General features: G+C 48.0%; 5 protein-coding genes across 5 annotated transcripts; 2 read left to right on the top strand and 3 right to left on the bottom strand.

Annotated features, from left to right (window-relative positions):
* Positions 1-436: 436 nt before the first annotated feature.
* VTN77DRAFT_8068 (uncharacterized protein) lies at positions 437-1,879 on the bottom strand (the record flags this gene model as incomplete). The annotated part of the gene is made up of 3 exons (XM_069424525.1): positions 437-1,000; positions 1,057-1,550; positions 1,615-1,879. 3 exons carry the CDS (start codon positions 1,877-1,879, stop codon positions 437-439), a joined length of 1,323 nt encoding a protein of 440 aa, XP_069274802.1.
* Positions 1,880-7,928: 6,049 nt separating this feature from the next.
* VTN77DRAFT_8067 (uncharacterized protein) lies at positions 7,929-8,229 on the top strand (the record flags this gene model as incomplete). Its single annotated transcript, XM_069424524.1, has 2 exons — positions 7,929-8,059; positions 8,133-8,229. 2 exons carry the CDS (start codon positions 7,929-7,931, stop codon positions 8,227-8,229), a joined length of 228 nt encoding a protein of 75 aa, XP_069274801.1.
* Positions 8,230-8,550: 321 nt separating this feature from the next.
* VTN77DRAFT_8066 (uncharacterized protein) lies at positions 8,551-9,453 on the bottom strand (the record flags this gene model as incomplete). The annotated part of the gene is made up of 1 exon (XM_069424523.1): positions 8,551-9,453. One exon carries the CDS (start codon positions 9,451-9,453, stop codon positions 8,551-8,553), a length of 903 nt encoding a protein of 300 aa, XP_069274800.1.
* Positions 9,454-11,096: 1,643 nt separating this feature from the next.
* On the bottom strand, positions 11,097-11,424 carry VTN77DRAFT_8065 (uncharacterized protein; the record flags this gene model as incomplete). The annotated part of the gene is made up of 2 exons (XM_069424522.1): positions 11,097-11,333; positions 11,386-11,424. 2 exons carry the CDS (start codon positions 11,422-11,424, stop codon positions 11,097-11,099), a joined length of 276 nt encoding a protein of 91 aa, XP_069274799.1.
* Positions 11,425-12,055: 631 nt separating this feature from the next.
* VTN77DRAFT_8064 (uncharacterized protein) lies at positions 12,056-12,543 on the top strand (the record flags this gene model as incomplete). The annotated part of the gene is made up of 2 exons (XM_069424521.1): positions 12,056-12,157; positions 12,265-12,543. The coding sequence occupies 2 exons, from the start codon at positions 12,056-12,058 to the stop codon at positions 12,541-12,543; spliced, it is 381 nt and encodes a 126-aa protein (XP_069274798.1).
* Between the last annotated feature and the right edge of the window lie 3,853 nt (positions 12,544-16,396).

The following is a 16,396-nucleotide window of genomic DNA, read 5'->3' as shown; positions in this document are numbered from 1 at the left end:
CATGACCAGGAGAACGTCGTTACCTGCGAGGACGGGCATTCTATAGTTCTGGCAGCAAGATCGTCCCTCTGGCAGCATCGGATCAAGTCCGAGGCGCCCGCCCTCTGACGTCGGGGCAACCTAGTGGGGTCGGTCGCGGGACGGAGTGTGGGGAGCCCGCTCGGGCTTCTATCCGAGGGGAAATGCCAGGCATTTCTCCAGGAATCTTTATCCGGAGTGTCTCCTGGTGGGAATAGTGGCTATCATGGATGTCAGGATTGTGGAACGGTCTCTATTCATTTGATTTACTGATTGCGTACCGATTTACTCATTCTAGACAAGAAAATGGTATATTCTGGTATATTCACAGACAATGGAATATAGATACATACATACATACATACATACATACATCTAAATTATATACTCGTGCTTTACGGAGTCATAACTGTACTAATTAATTCTCCCACACCTTCAGCACGCTGGTACTCGCCTCCGCACCCAATCCCGCTCGCTGCGCAAGCAAAAACAGATTGAGCGCCTCCGTCGCCAGGTTCAGCGGGCAGTACAGATCGCGTGCGACCTGCACAATCGCCGATAGCTCCCGGACGACATCGTCGATGCGCAGCGTGCCGGCAGGGGCTTCACCAGACTGGATGCCCTGGATCATCTGCAACCCCAGCGTGCTGAACATCTTGCTGGCGCCGGCCGCGTTGACGACCAGCTCGTAGAACTGCTGCATGTCGACCTTCAGATACCGCGCAAAGGCGATCGCCTCGGCGGCAGCAGCGATGTTCGTGAAGGTCATCATATCCGTCACCTGCTTGAGCGCTCGGGCGACTTCTTCAGGCGACTTGGTCACTTGCACCTTGGTGATGGGCTCGGGGTAGTACATGCGGACCATGGCGGAGTCGTCCTTGGGACCCCAGCCGTAGACCAGCCCGGTGAGATAGACCTGCTCGGCGGTGGAGGAGAGGGGGGTGGGGAATTTGTGCTGACGCGCGACGGAGGTGATGATGCCCTGGTAGAAATATGCTTAGTACTGAATCTTTTTGACAGTAAGTCCTGCGAACCTACCACATCCTTCAGGATAATGGTTAGAGCACTTGCACCCGGGTTCCAGTCCTCCTCGAGCATCCGCTGGAGGCGGTTCTCATGCATCCACGTCCAGGCATCCGACTTGATGATCGCATCGGCTGCCGTGCGGGCGTCCAGGCCCAGACGGGCAGCCAGACCCATGGCTTCGCTGGCGCCGAGAATGTGAATACCGGCCAGCACCTGGTGGACCATCTTCATGTTGCTGCCGGCGCCAATGCCACCGGGCACGAGGTAGAGCTTGCTGGTGTCGGCCATCTCTTGCAGCAGGAACTTGCCCTTCTCGAGGGCCGCATCGCTGGCGCCAGCCATGATCGAGAGAGTGCCATCGGCGGCTCGCTTGGCGCCACCGGACACGGGGCTGTCGATGAAGTAGATATCCTCACGCCCGCGGGCCTTCAGCTCCTCTTGCACGGATTGTGCGTAGGTCGACGGGACGGTCGAGCAGAGAATGAAGGTGGCGCCTTTTGGGAGGACTGTTGATCGTTAGCAATCTTACTCAGGGGACTTAAAAAAAAATCAGCCTGTCAACAAGCTCACCTTTGACAATGCCGGTCTCCTCGTTGAAGAGGACTTCTTGGACCTGGGGCGCTGACGCCACCATGCAGACATAGTACAGACTTCCCTCTGCCGACTCGGCCAGGCTCGAGCAGGGCACACCGCCTGCTTCCTTGAAGCGCTCAACCGACTTGGGGAAGACATCGTACCCTTTGACGACGTAGCCTTGTTTGACGAGGTTGGTGGCCATTCCAAAGCCCATGGCCCCGAGGCCAACGAAGCCAATGGTTGGCTTGGCAGAAGCCATGCTAGTAGCTGTCGGAGCTGTCGCGGGTGCGCTGATCAAACAGTTTGGGTTGGAAATGTCGACACGACGCGCAGTGCTCTGAATAGTTTGTTCGCAAATGATGCAGGTAATGACTCCGACAAAAAGAAAATCACAAAGAAATCGAGGCCTGGATTTAAAGAAGCTCAGAGAATATTGTCTCCGCGGTGCACTGTCCCCGCGATTGAATTGCCCCGCGGCACTCGGACTAGCTCCGAGAGGCCATGCCGCTGCAAACGCCGATGCAGCAGTTTTCCAGATGCAAGCAGTCGTTACAGGGGGGAAAAAAAAAGGAGAAAAAAAGAAATTAAAGAAAGGAATGGCAAGTAAAAGAATGATGCAAAAAAGTATAGGAGATATAGAAATATAGCTAATATCTTTACTACAGATGCCAATCGTCCTGCTATGCCTTACAACGGCAATTTCCTGTACCAGCGGATATTGTCTTATTCCCGCAATCGACTTTAACCAATTTACCCGCCGCCACGCCGAGTCGGGTTGCTTTCGGTATCCATCACGGCTTCGGTCAGGCCCGTAATAATAGATTTGCCTGATTTACTACTGTGCCCGGGAGTGACTGCCTGCCCGGAAGGGTCAGGAACCGGCCCATTCACCGTGACCGAAATAGATTCCCCTGTCCCCTGCCGAGGTTGGGGACGGCGGAGAGCCGATAGCAGTGACTGTCACTCTGTCAGGAACGGTACAGAACAGACAGATTGAGTGACTTTGGATTCTATAGTCCCTGTCAGAGCTGTTGGTGACTGGTAGACAGTGAATGTCCATGGATGGAAGGCTGAATACGGATACTTAAGAGTCCTTTTCCCTCTCGTCAAGCCTTCTCTCAATCTTCGAATGAACCAATTTGTATATACTCTATGGAGATATCTGTCCCAGCAAAAATGGTATTTATTCAGAATATGATATCATATATATCCCTGAAAACCTTCATCATCATCTCAAGCATCCCCAGTTTCCTCGTGATGTCGCCTGATATCAATATCCTTCTCAAAATATTTTAATCAACACCGCTGGTGCCCCCTCATCGCGGTCCAATCAACCTGCCGTCCTATGTCTTCAGCATGGCACGTTGTTCGATAGATCTCTACAGCAGGTCCCTGGACCTCTTTCGAAAAGCAAGTCGGAAAGCTACGGAGAGATCCATTTCGCGACGGATGTCTCAGATATAAACCACCGGTCAGGACTCTTTACCTTAGACAACTCAGAGCTCTGCTCTGAAGTCCCTAGACAAGCTGGGCGGATACTGCAAGACGCCATACAGGTGGAGCGGTATCACCAAACAGCAATAGCAATAGCCCAACAGAAACACCAGGCCATCATGCCTGCCTGGAACCTTCACAGACCGCTGCTACAGTTAAACATATCAACGAGCATATCCACCATCCACAGATGAGACCGGATCAGGACCACTCCAACCATCTGTCCCAAGAGCGGTGGCTTTGTACAGTACAAGGCCGTTTCCAAAAAACGTTGGCCATGTGATGATGGCTGTCAAGATCTGGACGCTACCCCGCTGAAGAGCCCGGATGGTACATGTGCTGTTGGTGAAGCCAAGACACCGTGGAATACAGCGAATCTCTCGAATATGACCTCAAAGGCATCCACGAGATTTGGAGACGGCATGTCAAGTACAGACTTCCATTGGCGACGTACAGACGGCTTGCGTGAGGGTTCAGCATGCACTGAATTGGATCCGCGTCACTCTGCCTCGTCTGATATCCGTCACCGTGGAACATTTCCTGACTCAGATGAACTCAAGCTCAGTCCCCATAGGCAGAAAAAAGAAGGCCGGCGCGTCCTGACAACCTCTTAGAGAGGTGCATAATCTCAGCGAAAGTGTAAGAATGATTGTCCATTCCGTATCCTTCAAGACTTGCTAATTTTTCGACGATTCTAGCAAGTTGACTACTGAGAAAGATGGAGGAGATCGATCAGTATCCGGGCAGAGACCATTCAGGGTACGCGTGGGGACCTTAGAAGAGAATAATACCATCGTTTTAATGAACCAGCCACGGTCAAGCTAAAGTTATCTTGTCGTCTAGGCTCGCCGGTTGAAAGGAAAGTATCCAGAATTGCCTAGTGCAAATGCTGGGACCGAAAACTCCATCGTGTATTGGTTTATACAGGTTCGTCCACGTCTTCGTAATCGAAACGAAACAATTTGGTTACTGATATGATTCTAGAAAGGTTGATGACGTCTGCAATCAGTTTGGGGACAACTGCACACTCGGATATATCTATCGCAAATTTGACACTGCTCATTAGCATCCGCCCACCAAATCCCAGGCAGAGGAGCAGTCAATCTGCCTCAAGAAGCTAGGCTATGGAAAGTGCCGTCGATTTATGACCGGCACAGCACTTCAGAGATGCGCGCAACCATATCCTCAATTCTGGGAAGCAATTCTACTTCACGTCTCCAATATCGCTTCTTTACGCACTTGCACGAACCCCGGAGTTTCCCTGCCCAGAACGATTCTCGGGGAGGACGTGAATCTGGATATGAATCCTCAAGAACAGGAAATGTGAATATCTTGAGATAGCTCTCCTCAACTTCAGGACTGTCCTAGACTCCATCGCCAGACTTAGAATGGCTTTACCGGCACATATTACGTTTCGACTCTTATCAAGGTGTTTCTAGACAGCTCTACAAAAATACGTCCCTATCTCTTCGTGTGTGTCAAAGTTCATCGACGGGAGTTGCGACAGATACGTTTAGTTATTTTACGGAGGATAGCTCCCTCGAAGAACTTCCTCTACCAGACCACTCAGAAAAAGAGCATGGCTGTCTCCGCAAATCTCTCGGTCTCCTGCCCACCACGACTTTACGCAGCGCTATATTGCTCTCCATGTGCATTCAGAAATCGTCATCATGCCTGGACGCTGCCTCAACGCGCCAATCCAGCCGATACCGTCTTCTGGTTGCGTCCTCCTTGGATGAGCATGCAGGAGTTGAGCAAGCTCGCCCGCGATTAGTGAGTCCTGGTCCTGGTCCTGGTCCTGCGAAAATTCTACTAATGTTCCTAAGTATGTACATAATTAACTACAATTCTAAGACTGCACGTCGCAAGGCAAGGTTTGGAGCACTCCATACCTCGAAATGGATGATGAGACCCGGCAGAGATCGAGAGGAGCCTACCGAGGGAGCTCGTGACTACACCACGTTCCCTTACGAGAAATTGATCGCTATAAAAAGATTGGCAATTACGCCTTCTGCAGGTGGCTCCTGAGGTGAAAGAACTCGAATTACGAGCTCGAAGCCGCCATCTTGAGGGAGCAACTCGGGGTCTCCCGAAATACCTTACAGCGAGAGCGGGGAGAGCCAGTACTTCATCATACGAGCCGCAATTGAACGATGGAGAGTTTTCTGACGACTCTGGGACTAAAACAGGAGGATACCCACTTCTGAATGTCAAGCTAAGCTCTCTGACGCGTGGGGTATATAATACCAAGAGTGACCAGGCCAGGCCCTTGGTATTGAGTCCCCCTGAGGGAAATTGTACTGCTTCCTCCTCAAAGACACCTATGTGCCAATCGATCTGCTCAGAGGAACCCGTTAAGGAGAAATGCCTGACAAGGAACAAGAGTCAGCAACCAATTTATACGTAGCGTTCCCCCCCTCTTTCCCTTGACTTGACCCTAGATACTCTCATTTTCCCACTCTGGATACACGCCCACTTTTTTACCCCAAATATCACAACTTTTTCAGCACCAGATAATCTATCTTACTTTCAACTCTTCTCTCTTCTCATCGTGAAGAAATCAGCTCATGAAGCTTTTGGACCCCAGGACGCTGTTTGTCTCTCATCTTGACATATGGTTAGTCCGTCGGGTTAACTGTGTTGCATTATGTTGCAACTCTTGAGGAAATTAGATATGCCGCAACAGCATTACAACGCTGGTTTCAAACGTCCAATGGTTTCCGGTGCTGTAAAGGGTTTTTTTTTTCGTTCCTGAGAAGAACAGAATGTGTTAATCTGAGTTTCCGAAACTGTTTGTCTGGGGAGATATCGCCACCAAGCAGTCAATATTTACTCAATCAGCAATTCATGTGCAGCCTGCTCTCTTGCTGGGAAGTGGAAACTCGTCCTTATTATCCATTCTATCTCCGGATGGAAGACTGGTTATATTCTCATGTTTCCGACGAGAACAGCAAAAAAAAGTTCTAACCCGGATATAAGATGGGGGTCTCTGTGACTATCTCTCCGATCACGACTTCAGACAGGGAGTTTGATCAATATCTATCCATTGGCCTTTCCGCCCGTCTGTCCATCCGTCCTTCGATTGCAGGTCAGGTCAAGAAACGCCGAAGAGAAGCTTGGTATCTGACCGTGGCGGATGACAAGAAAAGCATATCCACGGCGAATGAGGTAGAGCTGGTGAAATTGAAATTGAAATTGAAATTGCCAGCTTCTGGGAACAAAGCGATATCTGTCATGCCATGTGCCTCTTAGGCATGGATAGGTAGGTAGTGGCTTTCTACTTCTGACCAGGTATGGATAGAGCAAGCATCATACAAGACCTTGACTTGATATTACTCCAATTTCAGTTTTTCACCTCCATATCGTTCATTATTTGTGTAGGATTAGGATAGGATCCTGACAATCTCTCCTCGTAAAGAGGGTGGTTATTCGAGTTTTCAACGAAGGAGATGGAAAATACACATCGACCATTTTCTTCATGATTTGAACTCGTAATTAGACTAGATTCTCGTGGTTTTTTTTTTAAAAAAAATTCTCTAACAATCATCGTGGTCTCGTCACCCTGGGAACTCTATGTACAGTTCATAGCTCCTAGTAAGGAATATATCGTCTTCATCGCTGCTGTCATCAGAAATCCTGTAGATAAAATTCAAATAAAACATATATGTTATATATTGGACCGTGCCAAGATCAGTGCTCTCACTTAACGAAAGCACTGACAAAGAGCAGACGCTTTTTGATTAGGTGGGATGCATTTCTGGTTACGAACGATGATCCAGTTATGACGCAGCAATGCGGAAGAAATACCCGCATAATTACCACCTCTCCTGCGAAATTAGTCGTTAAGAACTAGCAATCATTCCATAAGAACGTGAAATGGAGTTGAGCATGACACAGTCTGCTATTTCGACAGCCAGACGGTTAGAAATGGAAGATGGAGATGCAATTCAGATTCGCCTCTACAATCTGGTGTATCTATACACCTATCACTCAGATCTATTATTTGACACCTCGACCGGAAGGCAGCGGCTGCTCGTCAACAGCTGGACCATCTGAACTCTACCTCTCCTGGGACTCTACCAAACTTGGAAACCTTAGGAACCCCTGTCCAAAGTCAAATAGCTGAGAAAATGCGGTGATTGCCTACCAGTCTCTGGCTAGCAGCGAATAACCAGGGAAAAGCGGCTTCCTCGCAGTCAATCCCTCCTGCGCTGGAAGGCAAGAGGCTACCTGCAAAAGAGTCTACGAATTGAGTTCCCCTGCTCCTGCCATGCAATAATAGTCAATCGAGCAAGGCAGGACCCAATCCTCATCCCCCAACCACCGGCATCCGCGGTGCTGGATTCTTCCTCTTCCCTCTCCCATGACATGTGCTGATTCCTGACCGTTGTCTGGGGCAGCCTCTTCTGCCTTGCACTCACTTGACTTCAGTTCATCTGATTCAATTGTCATCTTCTGCTGTTCAATCGTCTCTGCTTGCTGCAGGACGAGAGGACGCCCTCGAGCAAGACCCTTCGTTGCTCTACAACATCCTCGTTTTCCTGTCGTGTAGGAGGAGCAAGGCCAGAAGGTCCATCCATTGCTGCCAGTTACTCACAGGTATGTCCTTGATCCTCACGTCATCGTCATTGTTATCGTCATCATCCTCAATCGACCAGTTGCGATTGTGTTCGAATTCCTCTTTCCGCTCCCTCCGCCCGCCAACCCGATGACCATGTTGATGGAGTAGAACCTCGCCGATAGGGTTCTCTTCAATTGCTTCATTGGATTCGGCCACCAATTGAAGGTCTACTCCATTGAACCCTGCTAATTGCATGTCTCTCCAGCACGCCACGTTGCTGTTTCACGGGCCACTGTGCTCTTCGTCTACGACCGTCGGGGGTGTTTCTGAAGTAAGCTCGCTCAAACTTTCATTCTCACCCCATTCATGTTGCCCTAAAACGCTGTATGTCTCCGGAATGTCCTCGTGAATGAACTTCTACTCTGCCATGCTGAAGACATATCTCTGACACTGACAGCCTCCCTCCCTTCGTCCGTCATGGCGGCGACTACTACAACCAGCCCGCCTACATCCAGCCCCACTGGACACCACCGACACGGCAACTGGGCCAGTAGAGAGTACGGCGTCATCTTGGTCTTCTGCCTCGTCTTTTTGGTTGGCGCAGGGGTCATAACGTTGTTGCTATATCGGCGATGGATGGGTAAAAAGGCGGAAAAGGAGGCATTTACTGGATGATCTGAAAATAGACATCATGCTGAAGCAGTTGGTGTTATGGAGCTGGGCAATTGTTTCACTTGTCTTGACGTCGGATTTCTCACGCTGGCGTACGGCCATAATGATTGATTATTTCGGTATTATTTACATTGTCGCATTCTAGTGGGATAAGAATATTGGATATTGCCTTCCGCAAGCAAGACCTTGAGCTAAAGTAGAGGCTAAAGCAGTGGAAGGATCGTCTCTGCAGATCGCTCCATCAGCGAAGTATAATACTTGTCCGACAAGACCCATGACCCATGAGCCCTCAGAAACTGGAGCGTCTCAGCCGGCACATCAGTAATCGGCCCCGTCTCGAGCTGCCCGCCCTGGGCGATGTACGGGCTGGCAGGCGTGCGGTCAATCGGCGGCATGCATTCGACCGCCAGCGCGCCCTTGTACCCGACCTCTCGCAGTGTATCGACGATCCTCTTCCAGTCGAAGCTCCCATCCCCAGCAGCGAGGCGATTGTTGTCCGAAACATGGAAGTCGACGATCCGGGGACCAGACTTTCGCAGCGCCGCAAACATATCCCGCTCCTCGATGGCCAGGTGGAACGGATCGAAGGTGATGCCGCAGTTCGCGAAGCCCACCTCGTCCGCAAGCCGCAGCGCCTGGTCGACACGGTTGAGGAAGTACGTCTCGAACCTATTGAGCGGCTCCAGGCCAATGCGGATGTTTCTCGTCTGAGCGAAGGCGCATATCTCGCGGAGCCCATCCACCACCCAGGCCCATTCGTCCTCCGGAGACGACGAGGGCACGATCTTGCCCACCGTCGCAGGCACGACAGTCACAACGGACCCCCCTAGTGCAGCAGCCATGGCCACGACGTCCTTTATGTACTGGACAGTATCAGCGCGCTGCCGCGGATCAGCAGCCGTGAGATCGCGTGAGCCATGCATGATGGTCACCGCGCCCCAGCATGAAGTGCCGTATGTGTGTAGCAGCGCGCGTGTCGTCTCGATTGGGTGGTACTTGGCTGGCTCGCCGTCGAGTTCGACGCTGCGGTACCCGAGGCCGCTGATGCGTTGGAGGGTGCGTTCTAGGGGCTCGGGGCGCATCCATGTGTGGGTGGAGAGGTGCATGGTGGATGTCATGTCGACGGGAATATTGGGTGGGAGACTTGTCGATCGAACGAAGAAAGAGAGAGGGACTAAGTGACTTGGCGCGGATGGATATCTCTCGTCTTGTCTCGTCAGGTAGAGATCCTCGGTTGTTGCAGACGAAGGTATGTTGTCAGGTATAGGTATATCCGGTTTATCATCATTATCACGGGCACATGCAATTGATCAGCTATGTTTGTATTTGTAAGCACGTCTAGAGCTGTTGATTCATGAGGCAAGAGCGTGACAAGAGAACGTCTATTAAGGAAGTTGCGACCAGGAGAGGGGATTCCTTCAGCGTGATATGATATCATTTTGCTGCCTGCCTAGTTAGGTAGGTACCACCTGGCAGGTATCGGTACGCATATCAATTCCATTCTCCGACATGATCCATCTTTTGGAATCTGTAATCAAATAAATATTGGCCTTGCGTAGATTAGGCTTCTGTGGCAAGTTAGATACAGTACCTTAGGCACCTAGGTAGATAGTTTATAGCTGCAATGATACTAGCAAGGGAGGTAGGTATCTCATGGACCTGGAATAGCTGAAAATGGATGCATAGAGTAAAACTCGCAAAGGGGAGTTAAAAGATCTGTGGAAAATGGATACGTATAGGTATATCTCAGCATATTCGAAGGGATGGTTTGGGTATATGATATTATAAGTCGAAGAGGGAAGGATTCAGGCCAAGGAAGAAGTGATGAAGTGGGCGGCGACCAGGCAGCCCTAGCCCCAGACCCTAAAGCCTAAGCCCTGACAAAACTGAATCCAAACAAACCGCTCTCTCTCTATATCTACCCTAGCATGCTCACAGAGATTATTATTAGTACTTCTGTTATCATTCCAGCTACCTACTTCCCTACCTGCTGATATGTTTTGTTTCCCTAACGAAAGAATTTCTAATCCATCTATCTCTCTACGTTAGTTGTCTTTGCCTTTGTTCTGTTCTCCTTTTCTTTAAATGTATACTACGACTGTTCTTTCAACCGGCCAAGCAGGGTTAGCATTGGAATTAGCATCAGCACAAATATAGTGAATGCGAATGCAATATGACTCCAACTCTGACTAACTCTGACAAGAATCATAATGATGAGGGATCCCTCCAACAATCAAGAAGTATCAAGTATAACATCTACGGCCTCCTCCTGGCAGGTGCAAAGAGACGGCAGAAATAGAGCGACGGCTTTGTTTTAACTTATCTCTTTCTTCCGACAACTATTTTTAATACAGTCGATCGATCGAGGATTTGAGGATTATATAAATTCGCCCTCGTGTCGATTTCTTTCCTTTCCCTTTCTCTATTTCCTGATCTCCAGGCCAGAACAGACAAAACGCTTTGGCAACCTTTTCTGCCTCGACAGGGGATACCAAATCTGAGATTAGAAGTACCGTGCCTGCTTCCAAGGTAAGTTGTGAGCTAGACCTTGTACTGGAAAGTTAGGAATCTGTGCTGAGTGTTAATGGACAGGATACCCCGTTCATATCGACCTATCTATCTGGCTGCTTCTAGAAGCGACAAAAAAAAACACCTTGGCTTCATCTCTTGGCTTCTTGCTCGCTCATCATACCAGTCAGTCACTCAGTCAATCAATCCAACGACGATGCCAACTCCAACTCCAACTCTATCATCGATGGACAATACCATCGCTTTCAACAACCACACCAGCGCCTCTGTCTCTACTCCGATGCCACCACATTCCAGTGCTGCGGCCACCGGGATCAACATCGTGGAATTCAAAGGTGTTCGCGGCCGCTGCAGCAGCTGTTGGGGGTGTAACTGTGGGTGGTATATTAGCTCCGGAAGCAGCATCACCAGCAGCAACAGCTCGTACACTCTCCGTCGTCGTGTCGGAGGGATGTTCCTGTTCTGGGCTGGTGTTGCTTGGTTGTGGAGGTACCTGGTTTGATACTTACGTTTTGTTCAATGGGATTGGGTGGGAGATTGCAATGCATTAGATTTAGAGATGGGCTTGTGAGGAGTACTATACAGATGTGATGGCCAGGTCAGACTGACTGATTTAGATACCATATGAGCAATTTTTTTTTCTTTATTCTGAGGTATTGCGACTAGTCTCTCTTTCACTCATTATGTATTATAGCATTAATAAGAATTACGTCCTGCAGCTAGGTACTTCGTACATTGAATATAGTTTATTCGCTACCGCAATCTGTGTAGATATCTGGTATTCTTCGTCATCGTCTGTGTCTTCGAAACTTGATGTGCATTACATGTACAGTACATACACTAAATGTCACCAGTACAGAGTCATTGTCGAATCAAGCAGTCATCTTGATATCGACTCACCTGACTGACGGATATATCCGGTTGTGACTTAGGACACTGAGTCAGTATGACAATATAAGTCTCTGTCATGTCCTCCACTATACTCAAACCAAACTATCTCCTTGCAATACCAAGTTCACTGATTAATATCTATCTGGCTACTTACCTATCTATCTACGTGCCCACACAGTGAGCAGACACGTCAAGCAGCAGAGCACTATTTTCCTTCTTCAAAGGTTATCTCCCAAAGGATTCAAATTACGAAGATTGGGTACCTTCGAGATACTAGATAGGAGGATCATGGCATCCAGAGCTGCTCTCTGGATCGCTGGCGGTCGCATTGCCCTCAAGCAGGATAATCAAAAGAACGAGGAGAAGAACGGCAGGAAATACAAGCGATGGGTAGGTAGATAGATAGCTCTATCTATTTATACCTCAACCTCAAGATTACTTACCCATCTATCTTCTCTCAAGAAATCACTGACTGAGCTTATATGTATATATTGCAGGTGCACTACCCGTGTGGCTGCTCCATTATAGAGCATCCAGGTTCAAGGAACAAGGCTCAGGGTTCGGACCGCGCTGATAGAGTCCGTGGGAGAGACGACTGTCAAAGGACTACGAACAGGAGGATTATGAAGGAATCAGAGAGGGATAATGAGTGGGACAAGGAGGAAATGAGACAGGCGGACCTCCAGTTCCAAGCACGGGACATGCGAAGGATGAGGCAAGCCGCGAAAGAAATTGACGAGCGAGTCGAGCAGCAACGCCAGGAGCAGCAACTCTAGCAGCAACACCTGGGGCAGCAACAATACCTGGGGCAGGAATGCCTTAGGCAGTAACACCTAGGAGTAGTAATACCTAGGGCAGTAACTCCTAGGACAGTAATACCAGGGACAGTAATACCTGGGACAGTAATACTTGGGATAGCAATACCTGGGATAGTAATACCTAGGACAGCAACACTTAGGACAGCAACTCCAGCAGCAGCAACTCCAGGAGCCGCAGAATGAAAGGCAAAACACAAAAGATGCTGTCATGCCCAAAGACGAGGCTGCAGAGCTGTGCAGGGACCTGTTGATCCTGCCCCAAAAGGAAATGACACTGCTCCGAGGCAAAACTGATACTGTGTCTTACAAGCGAAGGGGTAGTTTGTGTGGTAGATGTGGGTGTATGATGTATGGTGGATATGTATGAGCATATAGTTTTTCTTCTTTTTTTCCCGACTTTTATTCTGATTTCTATTCTGATTTTTCTCTCCCTTTCCTTTATATCCTTTGTGATTATAGTTCGCTACAAACTAGCCGATGTAAGAGTTACCATTACTGGTTTGAATTCATTGATTCTATCTATTCAAAAATAAGACATCCATAGCCTCAAGAACTGTGCCTCTAAAGGTAAAATTTGATATTCTCATACAAGCTCTGATTATTAGGGAATCTGCATTGACAACCTGCCAAGGAGAGACACATATCTGGCTGGTATGACCCGTATGACAGATGATTGAGTTAGTATCTGCAGGCGTACTATGAATTTCTTTTCCCACTCCTTGAGAACTAGTTAAATTATGCAATTTCACTAGTTAAATTAATCATTTTAATGGACAGGTACTTTTTTAATTAATTAATTATTTATTTCTTTATTTTATTTACAAATGTTAGTTTCCAAGGAAGAGTCAGTTATAAAGAGAATTTTGGAAGACGTGAAATTAGACTCCTTTTTTTTCCTACAATTTTTCAAAGACCATCAATTGACGGTTCCTAAAAGGAAAAAGCCCCAATCCAGTGTGGTATAATGTGCATACTTCCTTCCCTTTTAGAAAACGAAATAAAAATCTAAACATAGATATATATCTCTCTGAGCTCTTTATTTTCTTTCATTTAGTCAACTGCCTGAGCGCATAAAAATTAGGATTATCGAGTTTATTGTTGTATACTAACTAGTCTACCTACCTACCTATCTACCTACATTTCATCAATACAATACAGGTACGGAGTAGATACCCATGTCTCAAACTGTAATCCTTTCGTCAGGGTATTTATTTGAAAAGAAACAGATCATCAGATCATGCCCGTCGGAATTGCGTACGAATGTGATGTGACTGGCGGCTGTGGCGTCGATACTCTCTCATCTTTAAATTAAATGCCACCTAATGAGATCACGAATTCTAGTATATAAAGAAGCACCTATAAGCGTACTAGAAATATACAGTATTACTAGGTTATGTCACGAGTCTTTTTCACTAAATCTTTACTTATTTGTTTATGGATACCACGGTGGCTATCAGTTGCGGCCCGGGCCTTCACCTGTATTCGTTGACACATAAGGTTGGTCGGCTTTGTGTGACATACCATGTACCACGGTAGTACAAACCATCGCAGTACATGCCTTTCTAGGATAGAGTAGAATGGAAGTCTTCTCTTTCAGACACTTTATGAAAACCTAACTCAACTTTTTATAGAAGGTTAAGGTCCATAACTATCTACCTACCTGCTTACATATAATTCGTTCCTCCCCAAAGAAAGGCTATAATTTTACTTTTTTTGCTCAAACACCCACCAACCCACCAACCCACCCACCCATCCATCCATCCATCCATTACTCAAGCGTTGATTCAAGACTGTGCACCAACCTTCTTTTCCTCAAGGACAGACCTTCGCGAGAATCATGTCTCAAGACAAGGACGAGAACCAGAACCAGACCCAGAACCAGACCCAGAAACAGAGGCAGAGCCAGAGCCAGGACAAATTATCCTCCTCCAAAGACAACAGCAACGACAGCAACAACAACGAGACCAACAAGAACAGCAATGAAGAGAAGAACGAAAGCAAGGCAGAAAATCACAGCAATGGCGCAAATCAACTGAAAGAAAAACATCACAAAAAGGAAGGAAACGCGGCCGACCATCTTTTCCTCGGGCCTAGCGAAGCCGAACGCGCAATGGCTTACGAGTTTGCTTTGAGAATGATCGGCTCGAGAGTGCGCGGTGCGCCAGGTTGGAAGTCTTACTAAGGGGCGTCGAGCGGCCGCAGAATTACTTCCATTGTGCATCAGAACATGTGGAGAGAAGGCGTCTACGGAGTAGTCCATCGGGGAGGAGATTTGGATAGGAGTTCGCCGCGGATGTTGGGGTATGGCATGTTTTCTTTTTATTATTATTTTCATTACTATTATTGGTCCTTTCTTTTCGTCGTCATGGTCGCAAATTCAATTAGCTTTGCTGGTATCTGTCCGAGTTGATCTAGTATTGCTATCACCGATTATCACCACCAGGCCATCTCACAGAGACTCATGCCACATCACGAGCAACAAGGACAAGGAATGTTGAGAGTGAGTGGAAATGTTACACAGGGCCCCCCAGCGTTCATTAACCACCTGTGCACAGACTGTCTTGGCTCTGCAGTGTGAAGTGGCATGTCTCGAACTGTAGTTGCGGGAGGATGCCAATCTCCCAACCAACAAAAGAGAAATCGAATATGCTGTGCATCTGTTCTTGGCCATGGAAGTAACCTCTGTGAAATGACAGGCTGTTGTGAGAAACCGGCATACCTAGTTTAAATTGGTTCGAAACCAATGCCATGGCATTGTTTTTGGCCGATTCTGACAACAATGGCTTAGTTATGTGTCTGTTTGCTGCCAATCTCGATTCCTCCTGATAGTAAAATTGCAAAGCTTCAACAATATCTCCCATTTTCCTGCATGCTGCATGATCCATAGGAGTCATCTCAAGCTATAAGGTCAAGAATTCCCATTTCTGGCATATACGCACATCTGTAACCCCGCAAGTTCACAATTACTACATGCGACTGGAGTTCAAAACCAAACTGTGAATGTTAGTCGAGAGAATGAATATATTCATGTACATACATGTACATTCGAATCAGGGTCCTGTTCGCGGCTCCAGCTGCGGCCCGACCCGAGTAACAAGGACTGCAACTGTCGATCACATCCTTCGATCGAGGAAATTCCCAAAATATGAGATCGGCATCGACTCGAGTAGAAAATGTGATTCTCTATTATTTTTTACGTCTTCCAGTGCCAGGCAAACATCACATGACAATCACCTCTTCGAAAGATGTACATTTTTCTTTTCTATGATTACACAACGTATCGTGTCACAGTCACATCGAATCGAATCGAGCATGACTTCCAAAAAGAAAAAAAGAAATGTCCCATTACCATGTCGCCATGTCGCCATCTTGCCATCCTTGCTCTTCTATGCCCTAATCCGGCACACATATGGACCTTTGTTTGGCCAAACGCCTCGAACCAGTCCTTTGTTGAGCAACGACAACTACAACTCGCGGTGAGGTAAGCGCCGCATGGGGGAAGAATACCAACTTGGACCTGCTCTCTTTTAATGACTTGTTGCAGGCAGACTCCTCCTCGTGATTGTTGTTATCTGCATCTGTGTCATCCCTGCCATCTAGTACAACGACAAGCGGTCACGGGACACCATCCACTTCATTGAGCGTGTCACAAAAATAGCAACACCAGCAACAACCCAATTCGGCTGGTTTGTCTGCAGGTGCGATCACAGGTACTGTCATGTCATGTCATCCGCTCTGTAGTTGCTGCTAGCCTATCTACTCTGTCCTGTCCGGTTCCTCTACGCCGCAAGCGCGGATGATCTGCCCCGCC

This window comes from Rasamsonia byssochlamydoides, assembly GCF_041956645.1.
Source record: "Rasamsonia byssochlamydoides strain NRRL 3658 unplaced genomic scaffold VTN77scaffold_69, whole genome shotgun sequence".
NCBI lineage: Eukaryota > Fungi > Ascomycota > Eurotiomycetes > Eurotiales > Trichocomaceae > Rasamsonia > Rasamsonia byssochlamydoides.
Note: the sequence above shows the minus strand (reverse complement) of the source record. Positions and strands in the feature narration are given on the sequence as shown.